Source organism: Ananas comosus, linkage group 5 (assembly GCF_001540865.1).
Source record: "Ananas comosus cultivar F153 linkage group 5, ASM154086v1, whole genome shotgun sequence".
In the NCBI taxonomy this organism is placed as follows: Eukaryota; Viridiplantae; Streptophyta; class Magnoliopsida; order Poales; family Bromeliaceae; genus Ananas; species Ananas comosus.
In genome coordinates this window covers 5,914,028-5,932,904 of record NC_033625.1, presented here as the reverse complement: position 1 = coordinate 5,932,904, position 18,877 = coordinate 5,914,028, and the positions used below count along the sequence as shown (strand labels likewise).

Below are 18,877 nucleotides of genomic sequence, written 5' to 3'. Positions count from 1 at the left end.
GGTTCAAAAAAAAAATATCTAACTACAAAAAAATTATCTTACTATCCTATTTAATATTATTTTTTTTTGAATTAAACATAAAGATAAAGCAACAGAATAGTTAAGTACAATTTTGTAAAACACAGGAAGGCAAAGTACAAATTAAATAAACCATAGGGGGAAATTGAAGTTTGTCTACATATATATATATATATTTGAAGTTTGTTAAAATAAGCTCCAAATTTAGAATTTTGTTTGCAGGTTGGGTCCATTCCATGAATTTTGAATTCAAATATTTTTACGAAATTCACATCAAATTTAAAAGTTTGTTTGTAAATAGATAATTAACTCCCCTATTTTAAAGGAATTTTGGGAGAGTTATTTTTTGATTTTTTTTTTTTTTGAATTGTTGATTGAGACTTATTTCTACCTTAATACCCTATTAATTGCAAGCATTTAATGATTTTGAATTGTGGTATATATAATTGGAAGTATATACCAACATGATAAAATGAAGGTAAAAATGTACTAAGACCGCCTCAACTATAGATATTTTGAAATTGGCTCCTCATAATGTTTTTGATTTTTTTTCCCGCTGTGATTCTTTTCTTTCAGCTTTATTTTGGTGAAAAGTATTTAAGTAACAAAATTTAGGGTAAATTGCACGTTTCGTCATGACATTTTAGTTCTCAAACTTTAATTTGTTATAATTTCTGATTTAAATTTTAAAAATTATTATAATCAAGTCCTATACCTTATTTTAATTGATTAAATATTAATGTATCATTATTATGGAAGTGATACAGTGGTGTCATGATTGATGATGCACTAATAATTAATATGCTATAGCACTTTACATTAACGATGTGCTAATATTTAGTAAACAAAATTAGATCGTAGAACTTGATTATAATAATTTTAAAAGTTCGAGCTAGAAATAATAATAAATTAAAGTTTGGGAATTCAAAATGTCCTCCACCTCATAGTTTGAGGACCAAACGCTGCAATTTACCCCTAAACTTAATGAAGTTAACAACAAATTTAATAAGATCTCTAGTATAATTTACCAAAAAAATCATCCAATTTAAGATTGTAATAAAAAGGAAAGCATAGTCCTTTTTCAAAGATCCTAAAATCTCTCACACTTTTCCTAAAATTTAAGCGTAAAAGAGGAATTTTTCTTTGGAGGAGAGAGAGAGAGAGAGAGAGAGAGAGAGAGAGATTCAAAAGGTCTCAACTCTCTCAACAAAGCAACCGTTTTGAGAAGAAAAGGAGCCTCCTTTTTCAACTCATTTCCCCACTCTCTTTGAATCAATAAACAAATCTCTCTGAGAGCTCTTTCTGAGACAGTAGCTTCCCCAGGTTCTCTTCAAAATCAGGTTTTTCCACCCAAAATTTAACTCTTTTTTCCAAATTTTATGGCAATATTTTGCTCAGAAACTCCCTAAAACGCTTCAGTTTGGTTCAGAAACATCTATGCACTTTAATTTTGTAGTTTAGTACTCCTCAGATCTGTTTATCTGGTGCTATTTTTGTTGTTTGTGCCTCAATTTCTCTTCAGCTCCCTCAAAGTTCTGATTTTGTTGCTTCTGACCATGTTTAGTAGTGAAAATTTCATGTAAAGCTTCAGTATATGCTTAAATCACTGATGAGTTATCCTCAAAATCCTAACTTTTTACCTCCTCTTACTTGAAACCCCCTTAATCTCCTTCTTTGAAAGAGGATTCCAAGTAGGGTTCTTCTCAAAACCTCTTCTTTCTCACTAAATTTCTCTCAGAATTTTAGTGCTTCATCAGCTTCATCTTGCTGTAAAAAGCTTTGCTTCCAACTTCTGTTTTTTTTTTCCCCAACAATTCAAATGGGGAATGGATTGGCCTGCATGCCGTCGAAAGGCTCTGACAGTGGCGTCGGGTCAAAAGGCAAGAGGGGATGGAGTTCGCGGTCGCAGAGGAAGATGTCGGCCGAAGAGGAATTGATGCACCGCCGCGCCCTGGCGGTGGCAATTCAGCAGCACCAGCTGTCGCAGCGGTTCGAGGGCTCGCTGTCGCGGAGGATCGACGGCGGCGGCGGCGGCGGCGGCTCGATGTCGAGGCGGATCGGGAACACGAGCTCTCGGAGGCGGGACCTCCCTGATTCCCTCACAAATGGAAAGCAGGTTTGTTTTAGAATTCTCTTGTTCTCTTTGCTGAGAGCAATTACTTGCTTCTTTTTCCCTCTTTTGTGGTGATTAGATCTTACTTTTATATGACTAATCGATTTTTCATAAGTTGTCACTTGTCATGAGCCAAACTTGGCTTCTAAACTGATGGATCCACTAGTGATGTTTACCTCCTTGCTTTGTTCCTATTTTTATACTCAGAAACTGCCAATGATATTGTTGTGTTTTTCTCACTCTCAGATCTATGCCTTAGATGTAGATAGTAACATACAACTTCAAGATCCCTACATAACTTCTTGGTGTTGAATATAAATTTTAAAAACACTGTTCGTTGGTGGCTTAAGTGCTTTTGGAGACAAACGGTAGTTTTTCACTTGGTATCAGAGTGAGCGGTCTTGAGTTTGGATCCCATCAAGCCCCTAGTCTCATTTGATTTTCTCTCAATTAGTTCAAGTCCACGTCTTGGAGCTTTCGAAAAGTCTCGAGACCAGATTTGTGGAAGTGTTAAACATATGTATTAAAATACAACTCTGTAGTAGTTAAAGTTTTTGGAGACAAACAATTGTTTCATAATTGATGCTGATAAAAGTCAGCACTCATTGCGATAAATGCTATTTTTTTCTAAAATGGAAAAAAGGAACCTTTCCTTACTCAATCCCAGATGTCGGAAAAGGCAACATATGTTCATGGCCATTGAACTTGATTTAACATGATCTAAAAGCTACTGACAAAAAGGGCTCGTCTTCAAATTCTGTTTTGAAATGTCTCACATATCACTATTCGCATCTTTCGACATGATGTTCAAAGATTAATTTTGTGTTTCCCCTTAAAAGAACACCTATGTTCTTTTTTCTCCCTATGGTTTCTTTAGTTTCTCGAACTCTTCCTTGTATACATGACAAACTATTTGATAATGTTCATTTAAACCATAGTTTGTATATTTTATATTTATATAAGTTTTAACTATTAGAAAACTGGCTGATGTGGTCTTTTCATTAATTGATTGCTTATTCGACACATAAAAGCATTATTAAATTTTTTATCCTTTCAAAACCTGTAATTTAGGCCCCAATTTTCCTCGAGAATCTTGAAACCAAGAAAATCATTCTAGTCCACGGAGAAGGATTCGGCGCATGGTGTTGGTATAAGACCATGTCGCTACTGGAGGAAGCTGGCCTCAATCCCATTGCTTTGGACCTCACAGGCTCCGGCATAGACCACAACGATGCTAACCGCATTACAACCTTGGAAGAGTATTCAAAGCCTTTAATGAATTACCTCGAAAGCCTTGCTGAGGACGAAAAGGTAAAAATTTGTCGTATATTTTTACGTGGTTGTACAGACACTTTTAGGTGTAACACAATCTGATATAGTTTTGCAGGTAATTTTGGTTGGTCATAGTTGTGGAGGTGCAAGCATCTCGTATGCGCTAGAGCGATACCCGAAAAAGATCACGAAAGCTGTGTTTGTAAGCGCCACAATGGTGAAAGATGGCCAAAGGCCTTTTGATGTGTTCTCAGAGGAGGTAAGTTTCTTGTATACCGTCTCTCTCTCTCTCTCTCTCTCTCTCTCTCTCTCTCTGATGTTCGCATGTATTTCGCAGCTTGCATCAGCCGACGTGTTCTTGCAAGAGTCGCAGTTTTTGGTGTATGGTAATGGAAAAGACAAACCGCCTACTGGTCTTGCATTTGATAAACAGCAGATCAAAGGACTGTACTTCAATCAAAGTCCGTCTAAGGTTCGAAATGATGCCACCTTTTTTTTTATTAAGATTAATAAATTGAAATAGAAACTTCTTTTCCAAAATTCATAATTCATTTAAAGAAAGCTATACACCATGCATCATACAAAGAACTTCTTTTTCAGTTTTCATCAGCATCTGATATTGTTATGTGGTTGTGTTGCCGTATGATGTTTGTTTCAGTACAGAGGAAATATTTTTTCTTTGTTGGTGTGTATTCCTCTAAGCATAGTTCTGCTTAATAACCATGTTAAGGAGTTTATCTATTGTGCTTCAATTTCTATTTCAATCCGATCACTTCGCTAAATTTTACGTACATCTTCTGACGAAAGAACAAATTTATAGCTGCTTCAGAAGTCGTGTTTCTCTTAGACATTACACGTCACGTCTACTAATTCGTCTCTTCAAAATGAAATCACTTCTCGAAGAGGATGATGTAATTGAATAATGATAGTCTGGATATGACATAGCAGCTGAATGACCAGTCATTGCTCGCATCAACTCTCGGCAGCTAAATCAGTTTTCACATCATCTCGATCCAATTGAACTAGAAATTGAAGTTTCAACGCCTTAGTTGATAAGTAAAATAAACTTTAAGTTCCATGACCTAAATGGAACTTCACAATTAATAGCGGAAGGCGTAATTTACCCATATAGATTAATACACTTGTCGCATGTGTGTGAGATCTTTTGCTTTCATTTGGAAGATGTTTAACTATTGCTAAATTGTGTTTTATACATTTTATGTGCATTTCATTTTCTTTATTAACTTGTGGATTCATTATTTACACAATGCTACATTGGAAAGTAATTGTTAGAGGAAATAAGGTGTTTTTAGGCATCTATATAAACACTTTGTAGATCCGAAATTTCAGAAACATGGAGTCTTATTTTGTAACTTAAATAAAGGCGAGGTAGTAAGATCAGAACTTCAAGCTGCGTCGTAGTTCAGATGAGGTCTGTATTACTTATGCCGAAAACAAAAATATTTTTAGGGACATGAATATAAACTTCTCAATACAAATTTTTGAACTTTGCTCGGAATTGAATCGAATATCGCTTTGCAGGACATCGCTTTGGCGGCCGTTTCGATGCGACCCATACCGCTAGCCCCGATCATGGAGAAGTTATCTCTCACCGCGGAAAATTACGGAGCGGTCCGGCGGTTCTTTGTGCAAGCCCTCGACGACCGCATGCTCTCGCCCGACGTCCAGGAGAAGCTCGTCCGCAACAACCCGCCAAATGGGGTCTTCAAGATCAAGGGCAGCGACCACTGCCCGTTCTTCTCCAAGCCGCAGTCGTTGAACAAAATCTTGCTCGAAATCGCGCAAATTTAGTCGAAAAGTCGAGCCAAAAAAATGCTGCGTTACAAAGCTCAGATGCTGTACATAAGAGAGTTAATATAGGTTGCGGAAAGCTTAAGACTTTATTGTGATAATCATCAATCATTTGTGGTAAATTGTTTGTGGCCCTTTGTAATAATAATGAATCAATAAGTATTTACATGCTTAGAAATTTTAGTTGCTGTTATGCTTGGTAGTAACATTAGGTTGTATAACTTTTAGGAGTTATTATTTATGGTGACGAATGGGATTTATGTACCTAGTTACATGTGACATATTATTGCTTGAGCCAGAGAAAAAAGAGCCAAAATATGTTCACAAATTCTTTTTTTTCCTCTCTTTAAGATTATTTTTGAGGAATGGAGTTTTGGATTTCAAATTTTTAACTTACGTTTGTGAGTATAGCATCCCGATATTGCGACTTGGCCCGTATACTTTTTTCCTCGAATATTTTAGTTCTTAAATTTGAGCCCCTATCCATTAGGTAATAACATAATGTAATGTAATTTTTATTGTAAAATCACCTAGCTAGGCCATGGTTGAAATCATTGAAGTGTTTACATCAAACTACCAAGGACCAAGTTGCAATATTGAGATAATGCAGGGGCCATCCACACATTTTATCCCATGCATCCCAAAAAAAAAAGAACAGTAAATCGATTCATAACAAATGGTTTACAGAAGCAGCATCAGAACTTGCGATATTTATACTATCCACTACAAAAACCAGTTAATCCATAACAAACTTCATGGGTAAGCCCTTTAGTACAACAAAAGTCGCCACCGCATTTCGGCAAACACACCACCTTATATATGATGACATAAACATTTATCTAAGCCAAAACAAAGCAAGCCGCTTATTCCTGCGACGAATCTCTCCAGCTCAATGACACCCCCGGCTGTTGAAACCCTAGATTAATTGCATCACTTACCCAATTACTTTCCAATAGTAATATTTACACACACGGCGCCACAAGACACTGTTTTCAATATATAATGCCTCTGTATACGTTGCCATATGTCTCCGTCTCCGCGATGAGATTTCTTGCAAAAAAGCACGGCTCGGCTGTTTGATCGCCTTCAAGGATGGGGAAGATCACGAACATATATTGCAGATAAAACCTAGAAAGTTTAGGGTTTGGTTATGTTTGCCGCCTAACTAGTGAAGCAATAAGAGGTCATCTTCTAGTAAGGGGAAAAATTTTTTTTGCTGATTTGTCGGATCCTCTGATTAAAAAAGTAGAAGACGGACAATGGCATGTTTTTATCTTCACATAAAGCCTTTAGGTGTTTACTGGTAGTTTCCAACTTCCACCAACTCATCGTTTTTTGATGAGACCTGCAACAAGGACATACATGCAAGTAGTGCTTAGAGGCTAAATTTGGTAAAGACGAGTATAGATATCTCATAAAGATAACTGTAAGAATGAAAAATAAAAAGAAATAAGAACATCAAAGATATATGAACGCCACAAATGAACATTTGCAAGTGATTTTACAACAGAATCACGAACTTCTATTTCTATTTATCAACTTTAGCCACAACATAAGGTATAAGTTTCGACATCTATATCAAGGAAAAAAGACATCAATAATGAGGGCAAGAGCAATGAGGACTTAGCCGATATGTTTCTTTGAATGATGTTTTATGCCTCCACTAGCTGTTAGAACCGTTAAAGGAGACGGCATTTTCTATGACATGATAGGAAAACATTAAGCAGAAGAAGCCCAAGCAGCACAAAGGCCCAGCACTTCCCAAAAAGCACTAGCCCTATCAAGTTTGTGCCAAATAATTTGCGGTGCGCTTTGATGTCCTCAAAATGGCATGCTCTAAATTCGTTTTTTAAATAATTGTTTACATTATTCCAAATTGCTTTTGGCCCCCTCAAATCCATTAGAAGTATTTCCAACTATAAATAGGGTGGAAGAAAAGAATGGAAATCACAATGAGAAAAGAAAAGAAAAAAAAAGTGACAAAAAAATACTCACCACTCAAAACGTTAAACTAAGAACCAGGACCCGTCTTTTGCACCCATACTTGTCTCTGCACATGACATATAAAATGTATAAAGCTATATTCCACATAATCTTCAATAAAAAGATTTTTTAAAAAAATGAAAGGAACAAAAGGGAGAGTTATAATGAAGACCCACCTCATGCAGCCCATGGCCGCCTGGATTGCCTCGCTTAGAAGGCTTTCCATCAGTGTAAGTTAGAGAGCTATCAATTTCCTTCACACCATGGGGTGGTCCACGCCGTCCATGTTTATGTGGACCTACAAAATCAAGTCAGAGCTTCCAAACTGCAAAAAATAATTTATAATAATTGAAGAACTAGAAATATAATTTTTGACAAATGCACGCAACATGATCTGTTTTATCTATCTAAATAATTTTTGTGCAAATCCTCTACATATTACTCTGCTTGTGAATCTCCAACAATGACAACGACAAAATATACAAACACAGAATTTAACTTTAGTTTTGTTTAAATTAGTAAGCTTTCATGGCATCATCCTCTAGTTCCTAGATCACTTATAATTTTCAAAATGCATGATAACAGTACTAAGTAGGAGGTTAATCGCCAACCATTCTTTGAAATAAGATCAGCGCGTCCGCCCCTGAGAATCTTGACTTCTGCAGCTTTACTTGAATTAGAAACATTAGATCTTGTCTCTTCGTAACCTGTTGCCATTTCATGGGAGGCAGGTTAGAAAGATGCATATCACACACACACAGACAAACACAAACCACTAAACATAATATACACATACATACACGCGCGCACATATGCACATACATGCTTTCATAAAAATATCATCTGAATCTTTTGCAGGAATTACCTTCCAAGGAAGAAGAAGGGTGAGTATCTTCACGAGGATGAGACCCATCTGAGCGACGAAGCGGGGCCCACACAGCACGATCACCTCTGTCCTTGCCTCTTGTGCGTTTATCGAGCTTTTCGCCACTGATTTCTGAACCGTGACTATCACATTCTACAGCACTGTTGGCATCCTGATATCTTTTAGCATCACCGCCAGACGATATGGCAGTTATTTGATCCCTTAAAATCAACCGGAAATTGGGTGGACGAGGGGGGCGTTTGTCTTTATTCATGTTCACCGCCTGGGTTTGGGGTACATTATGTTGTACATCCTTAGAAAGAATACTTGTGATTTTTCCACCAGCCACCCCATGCCGCTGGCTCTTGTTAAAAGCAGATGATTCCAAGTTACCACCTGAAGTTTGCTGCTGTGATGAACCACCAGAGACCTGTACAAAAAAGAGAGTTTATTATGCATCATAAAACATGCATAAAATTAAAAAAAAAAACATCATTATTTATTTGAAATATGTTGACTAGATAAAGCTTACTGGAGTTCCTTCTTTATCTTTCGCTTTCAGCAGTATAACTCTTTTCTTTCCAATTTCAGTACCTGGGGATGGAATAAAAGCAGTGTTATTTTAAGCGAGTAAAGCTCCATAAATCAAAGAAAAAATTTCATGAGAAATAGAAACTGAGTACGGAGTAAGGAGAAATAGTAAAGAGTATAAAGTAAGGAAAATCCTACTAGCAGCCTACACAACTATCTTTGAAGACCTAGGGATGTTCTTTAAAGAACAAACTCAAGTTGCAAAACAAACAAATAGCAGGTATAAATTTTTTATCAGTTTTTTCTACAAGTTGCTGGACTCTTGCACGTTCATAAACAATTCAACCATCAGTATGCAATTTACAACTCAAAAAGCAGCATACCAGTTTCATCTTCCAAGTTTCCTGTCCCAGCATTTGATTTATCAATAGATTGTAGCTCGTCTTTTCTAGATATCGCTACATACGCAGATTTGCCCTTTCCACTTCCACCTTTTTTGCTGTCCCTCCAAATGTACTGCTACCCACAAGTACAAAATTTAGCCTATGTTAGAAACTTAGTTTTGGACTATAATAAATATGCAAGGGTTTCTCCATTAGTTAGAAGGAAATTAATGTTTGGAAAACATGCCACAGGTTTGGAGAGACTATTCTTCTCAGAACTCCGTTTGGAAGGACTGGCGCTGCTAGGTGAAGCTCTCCCAGCTCTTCTGCCAGATCTCCCATTAGCAGATCTCTGTGGTGAGTCGTGACAAAAGCAGATTCAAGAAAAATAATAATAATAATAGAGTTAAAATCTTCTCGGTAAATTGGAGATGCCAATAAAGAAAAGAAAGAGAACAAAAATGACATCGAATGCCCTTATTGGCTACATAAATTGGTTGACAAGTCAATAGCAGCCAGTGCCTAATGACTGCTTTTCATATCATAACATAATAACTAATACCTACAAGAGAAGTTTACATAACCAAACCTACAATGTTCTATTTACAGATTCATACTCCAGCAAAAGTTAGATCTTCATAATTTGTACTTCAAATCTTGATTGCACAAATAGACACCGTCTTACTATAAAAGATGCCCCTCTTTAGACTTCTCCTTAAAAGATGCCCCTCTTTAGACTTCTCCTTTTGCCCACAAATTAAATAGTAATGAAGTAGACCATTCCCGATTTATGATGAGTTTGTAAGCCAATGCACTTTCGAGGGTACATATGAATATTTTACAGGGAGCAAAAGGAAATTAATGATTTTACAGGGATATGATTTAAAAGACCCTATGAAAAGAGTTGCCCATTGACTACAGGAGCCACAAAAAGGTAACCCATAAAAAAGCATAATTACCATAACTGGCAAAAACTGCAGGGACTTATGTGTCCAATAAGATTCAGTGGACAAAGTAGAATACCTGAGGCCCGCTCTTTGCAGCTCTTCTCTGCCGAACATACTCCATTAATGGTGTTACAATGACTGAATCTTTAGGAGCAGCTAACCAATGGTTAAAAAAAAAAAAAGGTTACCACAAAATTTTTGATATAATCTCACTGTTGCATCCTTTAGCAAGTAACATAAAGAGCAACTATAAACAGTCCATGTACTACCCTGATATTTCGACTTAGTCCCTGAACCTTCCACTTTAGCAGTCAGATCCTGAACTTTCTCATATATTGCAACTCTGTCACTGGATAACAATTGAAATTATGGAATAAATGAATTTTTCAACCTTGTTTCAAGTATACCGAAAATAACAAAATCGTTTTACAATAGGGGTGAAACGGTCATTTTAATGAAAACACATAGATATTTTCTTTCTGGCCAGGTATATAATTGCAAAAAATTAGAAAATTCAGGAACTGAAGTGATTAAGTGAAAAATTCAGGGACTAGGTCGCCATATCAGGATAGTACAGGAGCTATCAGTTTAAAAATCAACACAAACATAACAAGCAACTAACCAGCTCTTTCTGCTTCTTTTCTCTCCAGCTGAATCTCAGCACTAGGAAGATTCTCGGGTTTTGCAAGGAGTTCAAGGAACTCAAGATATTCAGGATCTAGTAATTCATCAAAGGACTGTTTGTGAATAAAACAGAAAACGCTGACTTTTATGAGTAAAAAGCTCATGTAGTTTGCTATCACAACTAGTTAATAGTTATTAAATAAAATGGAAGACAAATACCCTTATAAATAGTCCCTTCACGGCCATCCTTCTTAGAAGACTCTTTGGGTACGCGTTGTGATGGTGCATACTCTATGACAGCCTTATATTGAGCACCTGAAATGGAATTTCCATAGATATCCATATATAAAAATCAGAACGCTTTTTATTTCTCTGTTTTGCAAAAGAAGAAATCAGCTCATAATAGCTCTATATTGCCATAATTTAACTACTCAGAGTGCATAGCCCTTCCTCTCACCACCAACTTTAACGCATATAGCTATACTACATATAAATTTAGTTTGATTCCTTCTAACTATAATGTTCAAAGAGACTAGAGTGGTTCAACAAATAGTTTCCATTCTAATTAACCTACACCTAGCTGGATCGTGTTAAACATGGTTACTTACAGCAATAGTTCTTTAGCATAGTGTAGTGAACATACTGAAACAAAATTAAAAATTTTGTGAGACACCAATCATAATATGGCATGTGTCTAGCAAAAAGATATTAGTGAAAGAAAACCAACAAAACATTTCGATGATTAGTTGGTTGGCTCACCATGATATATCATCATAAAAGAGGGCAAAGACACTGAAAAAAACATGCATTTTGTTAACAAGGAATAAGGAATTACCCTTTTCATTGACAAAAATATGTCCATCAAAGATCTCAGCAAACTCAACAACATCTTCTGGCCTATTAAAGTTAATATAAGCTCGAGAATGGCGTTGATTCTTCTGGCTGCAGAAATAAAAGCACTTTTATGAATGGGAAATTCAACCATTTCAAACATATCATGGCAATAAAGTAGTGAACAGATCAATTGCCAATTGATTATCTCTGTCCCCAGGAATCCGCTCAAAGTAGTAGCACAATGCACAGAGCAATATCCAAACAACCATGTTTGATGATGACTTTCAACCTACAATTTGGGAAATTTTACGAACCTAATTGAACATAATGGAACAACTTGTCATAATAGCCAATACATTTTCTTTGATCATATAAGTAAATTTTTGCAGAAACTAGTGACTCTAATATGGAATATTGCTCTCTTATAAATTATACAGTATTTCAGCTATATTGATGATCCTGTTTGTTCTATGACAAAGGGAGAATCTTATGCAACCTCAATATAAATCCAATCCCAACCATAGTGTACTGTATTATCTCACATGCAAAACTTCATATTATATAAAGTTTCTTACAGCAATGGACAATCAAGGCTCAAGCCAACTAAGTTTCTAACACAAAGAGATTGGCATTCTCTTCAATATGTCAGTAAGATCTCCAATCTCCAAAGATTGGCTAATAATGTAATATTCTTAATATAAACAAATTACAGAAACCAACTCTAGATAGAGAAACCAAAGGTTAAATTGATGCAGAGAAATTTATTCCTTATGCACACCTACGCGCTTGTTGAGACTTTAGGTAGAGCAGGAAGTCCAAAACTTGAGGGGGAAAAAGCAACAACAACAACAACAAATGGCACTCTCTCAGCTACAATTTAGAAGCATATAATCATTCTTTTGTAAATCTAATAATTTAACATACTGCTACAATTTAAGAAGCATTTTCAATGAATGAATAACACTAGCCACACAACCAGCTGCACCAATTATTTCCAAAAGAGAAAAGAAATTTAGTATTAATTTCCTCTGGCCCGCATTAATGTTATAAAATCCAATTCTAGGCTCACAAATCGATATATGTCAGCTGCCTTATAATTTATGCTAACCAAGGAAATAATACCGACCCTCCATGCAATCTCAGTACTCTGTTTTCGTTTGCTAGACTTTATGACTTTATGTAAGTTTATGCATAAACATACACACACGCGCACGCGCACACATAGGTGCAGGCCTGCATGCATCTTACGTAGAAGCGTACTCTTTCACATGCACACAGGTAAACTCATGCAGACACGCACATGCAAACATGCATAAACGCATGCACACGTCCACAACAACAGATGCACATGCATAAGTTTAACGCAACCACATGAGCGCGCACACGCATAGATAAACACGCACATAAAAATGCATATGGATTATGTACAAATACACATGCACACACGTCAGCACGCAAACATGCACATGGTGCACACAAACACGTGCACAAGCATCCACAAACACTCACATGTAAGTAGTTTCATGCGCACACACGTACACGCATATACCATGCTCAACTAAAAATGCAGGCCTCTTTCCTTCTTTAGCAGCATCAATTAAACAACCTACTAGGCTAGTAAACTAATACATTCTAGTTTCCTACAAACGACCTATCTGCTTGAGCAAAGTTTTATTTAGATAACACTAATATAAGATCTTAACCTTCATTCAAGCATGTAAATGACCATGAGAAATTGCAAAACTCAATATTGAATCCCAGTTTCATTGTCTACACCACATCCATAACTGATATGAACCCTCTCACAGCCCTTATTCTTTATCTGATATAGAAATTTAAATCTCCCCCAACATAAAGTTTATCAATCTATGGTACTTTTTCAATTAGACAATCTAATTTTCCCGGCTTTGCATTTGACGTAGTGAATTAGTCGCACTAGAGATTTAATGCACCCATTTTTTGTATTTCTTCCTCCCAAATAAGATGTATCCTTTTGCAACTTCTCCTATTTTGTTAGTCCGCCAAATTTACATTTTGGATCTTATTAACAGTCACTCTATGCCTTCTTACGTTTATATTCCCTACAAGAAGATTTTGTATATTTTATTAATCATCGATTCTTTCAAATCCAGCCCTTTGCACATGACAATCGCTATTAGCAATCATAAATTGACAGGAAAATTCTGCTATTTTAATTTCCTTTTGTTCCTTCTGACATTTTAGATAAACACAATTACACGGAGCACATGCAATAAAGGCATCTTTCACAGTAATTTTTTTTGCAAATCTTGTTTATTATAAATATCAATGGTGGTTATAAAATTGTCATATTTACTATATCTTCTTGGAAAAAAAAAAGAAGACAAAATTTGTAATTGACATGAATGACTTGGATCTGATGTGTGTGTATTAACAAATTAAAATCAACGTTTGCATTAGCTACAAGTTAGTTTCTTGAAGGCCAAACAATTGGTTTATCTTAAAATTCTTTCTTTGCAGATGCACAAAATTTAGCTATTTGAAGATAAATGTGACTAAAGCACGGGAATATAGAAGAACCGCCGCCTTTAATGTTCCTCGATTCTTATTCATCATCCAAAGCCTTCAACAAGAGAAATTCTTCAAATTATTGGGCTTGACAACCATTTCAGCAAAAGTAGCGTGTATAGTTCTACCAATTAAGTTCATACCAAATTAACAAGCATCCATATCAAATAAACGGAAATAAAATATCTCTAACAAAAAGGACATCCATAAGAACTAGACAACTAGTTATCATCCTGTCAATATCATCTTGCCGCCAACACATGGCAGAGCCAACATATTAGCATCTCTCACTAGTCACAGGCTGCAGCTTATGGTGTGACACTAAATGAAAAGGATAAATACACCAAAAAATCAAATAGAGCTAGACTGAACAAGCTAGCATCAGCCCATCTCAACATCCTTACTTCAGAAATTAAAAAAATTAAGCTCTATGGCGAAACATTATTCAAGAAATTTTACTTTTTTCTCATTTTTATATAAAATTAAGGATATAACAGACTACCATCTTATTCTGAAATGGCACATCATTTTTTTCATTTAACATAATGTCCAACTGCAGCATAGTCAATTTTTTTCGTTTAACATAATATCCAGCATAATAAAGCATTCTCTTATAATAATGAATTAAGTGTTTTTGAGGTAACATGAATTACAGGCAAATTACCTGCAATACTGCTAAATAATATTGAATGTCAAATGAACTTTCCCATGCATCGTGCGAGACACTCAAATTAATCAGTAAGCATCTCAAGCAAGGAAAGCAAAATCCGTATCAATAACAAATACAACAATAAGCAGGTAATTCTTATCCTGTCAATCTGGCTAAATTCAGAACACCACAGCCAGCATTAAGCCAACCCAACCATAAAATTTCACCATTTCCTGGTGGCAGCTTTATTCTGATCCATAAGTGAAACAAGGAAAAATTGCGAAACCAAACCATGCTAGCAATCATCAAATGCAAAACTTCTTAAACTCTATAATCCTAAAGATGGTAAGTTGCAATATAATGTACCAAAATACACCTATTGCCCATCATTTCAATATCAAAGGACAGAAGTTTTGCATCATTCTACACCCTGTATCCAGCAATCTGACTACATCAAGATAGGAAAAGAAGAGCATCAGGAATTAAAATTACACTAATTATACTAAAAAGGCTATGCAGTAACGGTCCAGCTCCAAATGAATACTACAACAAGTCCTCAAAAGCTTTTCTTTTTTTTTTTCTCAACTTAGTAAACTAAACAAACAACCAGAACAAGCATAATCTGAGTATCTAATGCATCAAGTTGTGTCCAAAAAAATTCAATTTTGAAACCATCTCTCACTTGATCCGACCACCACAACAAACACAACATCATCAAGCATCATCAACAACGACAGGTTAAAAGAGCAACGGATTCTTTCAACAGCCTTAAGAGAGATTAAAAGGAATCCCTCTCGCGAGAGCGAGATTGGCGCATAACCTGCTGTTCCCGGGGCGGAAGCAGAGCCAGTTGTAGCGGCCGGCGAACCGGCCGTCGATCTGCTCCACCAGCGCCGCCTCCGAGATCGCCGGCGGGAGGCGCCGAACCACCACCTTCGTCCGCTCGATCGGATCCTTCATGCGAAATCCCCCGACAAAAATAATCACGAAACCCTAGAAAATTCCCCAAATCAAGCCGAAAGCGCCAATTGGAACCCCGGGTGGATCACATCTCTTCTCTTCCCCTCCCCAGTCGCGTCCACGATCGGTAGGAAGCGAGAGTTAGGGTTCGGATTAGGGTTTCCTCGCAAGGAACTAGTTAGGGTTTAGATCGGAGGACGTGAGAGGAACGAGAACGAGGACGATGAAGAGAAAATATAATAATAATAATAATAATATAATGAATAAATAAATGAGGAAATTTTTGGGAGAATAAAGAGGGGGGAAGGGTAAAAAATTCGGAAAAAGAAATTGGTGGGGGTAGTCCCCAATGTGAGACCACATCCACCGTTCATTTAGCTTTGAAATTCGTGCAGATCGAGTGATGAACGGTGGATGAGATAGTCTCACGTTTGGGATTTTTGGAAACTTCGGGGTGGTTTTTTGCAGATAACACCTGTGGAAAAGTTAAAATTGCTCACGTAGAGTAACGGTTAGGACGAGCAGAGCACGGCGGCGCGTGGGGCACGTGATCCAGCATCAGAGAGAATCACGGCCGTACATGAATGGACGGTAGAGATTGACCTGTTGGACGGTGGATTGCCTCTCCAATTTGAGAGGGATAGATTGAGAGGGATCGATGATCTGAATTTTTGGTTTTTTTCAAAAAAAAATAGATAATTTTGTCCAATAAAGGTGCAGTTTACTTCTCAAAAAGTACAATAAGAGAATAAATAGTATAAATATCTCTCAAAGAGTATAATTTTTATTTAAAGAGTGTAATTTTCATATTAAAGAAAGTAATTTACATCTTAAGTAATGCAACTTATATCCGTAATAACGCAGCATTCTTTTAAGGGCCCGTTTGGTTCGAATTATATAATATTATAAAGTATCTCGACATATCCAAGTATTTTGGATTTCGGCGTGAGATTATTACTGATGCTGCATTAGAGCGTTTAATTTAATACAGTAATGTAATACTAGATTATAGTGTTTATAGCATTAATATATTTGGTTCAGTTTATAAAATTTAGTAATCCTGACATAAAAGTATAGTTTTTTTCAAAATTGCCCTTGTTGTGGTTATTTGAATATTATTTTTTTCGGAAATGACGAATGGAGAGAAGAAGATCGTAATGATTACTTGGGAGGACGACACAATAGAAGATGATAGGTGTTCGTGCGAGAGATTGAGAGAAAGAGAGAGAGAGAGAGACGTCGAGAGAGAGAGAGCGAGGGAAAGCGGCGTGGGAGAGAAAGGGCCGGAGGAAGGCGAGAGAGAGATGAAAATAATGCTGTCAATTAGATTTGGGGTTGTTGGAGTGTAAAATTGTCATTTTATATAATATATAGTATTAACGGGTTTCGGTAATGCAAGATACACGACCGCTCTCTCGTTAATATTTTCGGTATAATCCTGCTCGATTTGTAATGCTACATTACAAATACAGTAATCCTAGCAGGATTACCTATAATCCTGCTAGGATAACTCAAACCACATGCACCCTTGAGGATAAATAGTATAAATATCTTTCAAAAAGTGAAATTTATTTTTTAAAGAGTATAATTTTTATCTTAAAGGATGCAATTTACATCTCAAAGAGTGCAATAAGAGGAGAAACAGTGTAAATATCTTTCAAAGAGTGTAATTTTTATTTAAAGAGTATAATTTTTATCTTAAAGGATGCAATTTACATCTTAAGTAATGCAACTTATATTCGTAATAGCGCAATGTTCTTTTAAAATAGTGCAATTTTATTTTAACGGCGTAATTTCATCTTTATCTTTTTTTTTCCTATAATTCTTTGTCTTTATTTTTTCTTCTTTTTTTATAATTTTTTTTTTTATCATCCCTCTCTGCCGGCGACCGCGGCGCCAGCGACGATGCCGCTAAGGATCCCTCGCTCCGAAGTTGCGGTGCTGCAGCGACCTCCACGGCGTCAGTGAATATGCGTCGTCGTCGGAGACGGGGAAGGAGAAAGGAAAGGGAGAGGACGAGAAGGGCGGGGAAAGGCGAGAGAGGGCAAGAGATGCATTGTTGTTGGAGACGGTGAAGGAAGGGCGGAGAGGGAAAAAAAAAAAGAGATGCAATGCGGTCTCAGCAAAGTCGGAGGTGAGGAAGGTGGGGGGTGCGCAGGCACGGGCGCGGGCGAGGGTGCGGGCGCGTGTGAGGACGAGGGCATGAGGGTGAGAGACGAGGCGGGCCGTTTCCGCTTCCGCTTGTGCCTCCATTTCCTTTTTCGGCGAGAGAAAAAAAAATTAACTAGAGAAAAAAAAGGAGAGAGAAAGGATGAGAGAGAAAAAGTAATAAGGATATTTTTGTCAGTTTGCTGAAAATTCGGACCGAATTTGTAAAATCAAAAAAGGCGGCCCAGTTTTGCAAAAGCTCAAAATTTATGAATTTTTTATGCAAATTGGCCATGCTTTTTTTTTAAGGTTAGTTTCATACAGGTCCCTACAAATATCGCAAATTGTAAATATATCTCCACAAGGTTCAACTTTCATATATTACCCTACGAAAGTCCTAGTATTTTCAAATATATTCCTCCGATTTGTTACCGTTAAAGCACTGTTTATTTTATAAGTGAAATGACTTTTTTGGCATCACAAATATGTCCCTCCAAAAGTCACAACCCTTAATTAAATAAGGGTAAAAAGGTCAATTCATCTCATTAACTAACTAGGGTTAAAATAACAGGACTATATTTGAAAACATTAAGGGCGTGTTTGGTTCGCTCATTAACTAACTAGGGTTAAAATAACAGGACTATATTTGAAAATATTAAGGGCGTGTTTGGTTCGCTTCTTTTACACCCTGAAATCGGAATCGGAATGGGCGAATCCGTTTGCAGGTGTTTGGTACGCGGGAGTCCCATTCCGATTCCCATTCCCGAGTGGAATGGAAATCTCCCAATAACCTCTTTTTTCAATCCGGCCTAAAAAGTCGGATTGAAAGTTGAATCCGGACGGAATGGATATTTTTTCGGATTAAATTTATTTTTTCAACTTTTTTAATTAAAATATGAGTTAAAATTTTAAAATTAAATATATAATTTTAAATTTTAATTTAAACTTAAATTAAAATTTAAAATTTAATCAAGTATTTCGAATCTAACTTATGAATTTGAATTTAAATTAAATTTTAATTTATATAAAGTTTTATTCAAATTTTATTTCAAATTTAAATTAAATTTATGGATTCAAATTAAAATTTAAATTATAATTTTAAGTTTGAATTTGGATAAATCAAATTTTAGTTTCATATTTTGAATTATCCACTCAACTTCAAAGTTTAATTTTTTTTAAAAAAAATAGATT

General features: G+C 36.2%; 2 protein-coding genes across 3 annotated transcripts; one reads left to right on the top strand and one right to left on the bottom strand.

Annotated features, from left to right (window-relative positions):
* On the top strand, window positions 1,112–5,543 carry LOC109710546 (putative methylesterase 14, chloroplastic). Its single transcript, XM_020233211.1, has 5 exons — window positions 1,112–2,134; window positions 3,203–3,442; window positions 3,519–3,662; window positions 3,741–3,875; window positions 4,946–5,543. The coding sequence occupies exons 1-5, from the start codon at window positions 1,838–1,840 to the stop codon at window positions 5,213–5,215; spliced, it is 1,086 nt and encodes a 361-aa protein (XP_020088800.1). The 5' UTR covers window positions 1,112–1,837; the 3' UTR covers window positions 5,216–5,543.
* On the bottom strand, window positions 5,896–15,808 carry LOC109710607 (regulator of nonsense transcripts UPF3-like). 2 transcript variants are annotated; one of them, XM_020233319.1, is made up of 13 exons: window positions 15,399–15,808; window positions 11,384–11,490; window positions 10,768–10,863; window positions 10,547–10,642; window positions 10,001–10,080; window positions 9,225–9,329; window positions 8,978–9,110; window positions 8,596–8,657; window positions 8,064–8,493; window positions 7,810–7,905; window positions 7,375–7,496; window positions 7,211–7,265; window positions 5,896–6,560 (listed from the first exon to the last, which is right to left on the bottom strand). In XM_020233319.1, exons 1-12 carry the CDS (start codon window positions 15,536–15,538, stop codon window positions 7,227–7,229), a joined length of 1,506 nt encoding a protein of 501 aa, XP_020088908.1. In that variant the 5' UTR covers window positions 15,539–15,808; the 3' UTR covers window positions 5,896–6,560; window positions 7,211–7,226. The 2 variants fall into 2 exon arrangements, with proteins under 2 accessions (XP_020088908.1, XP_020088909.1); XM_020233320.1 differs by lacking the exons at window positions 11,384–11,490; window positions 15,399–15,808 and having other exon boundaries at window positions 10,547–10,661.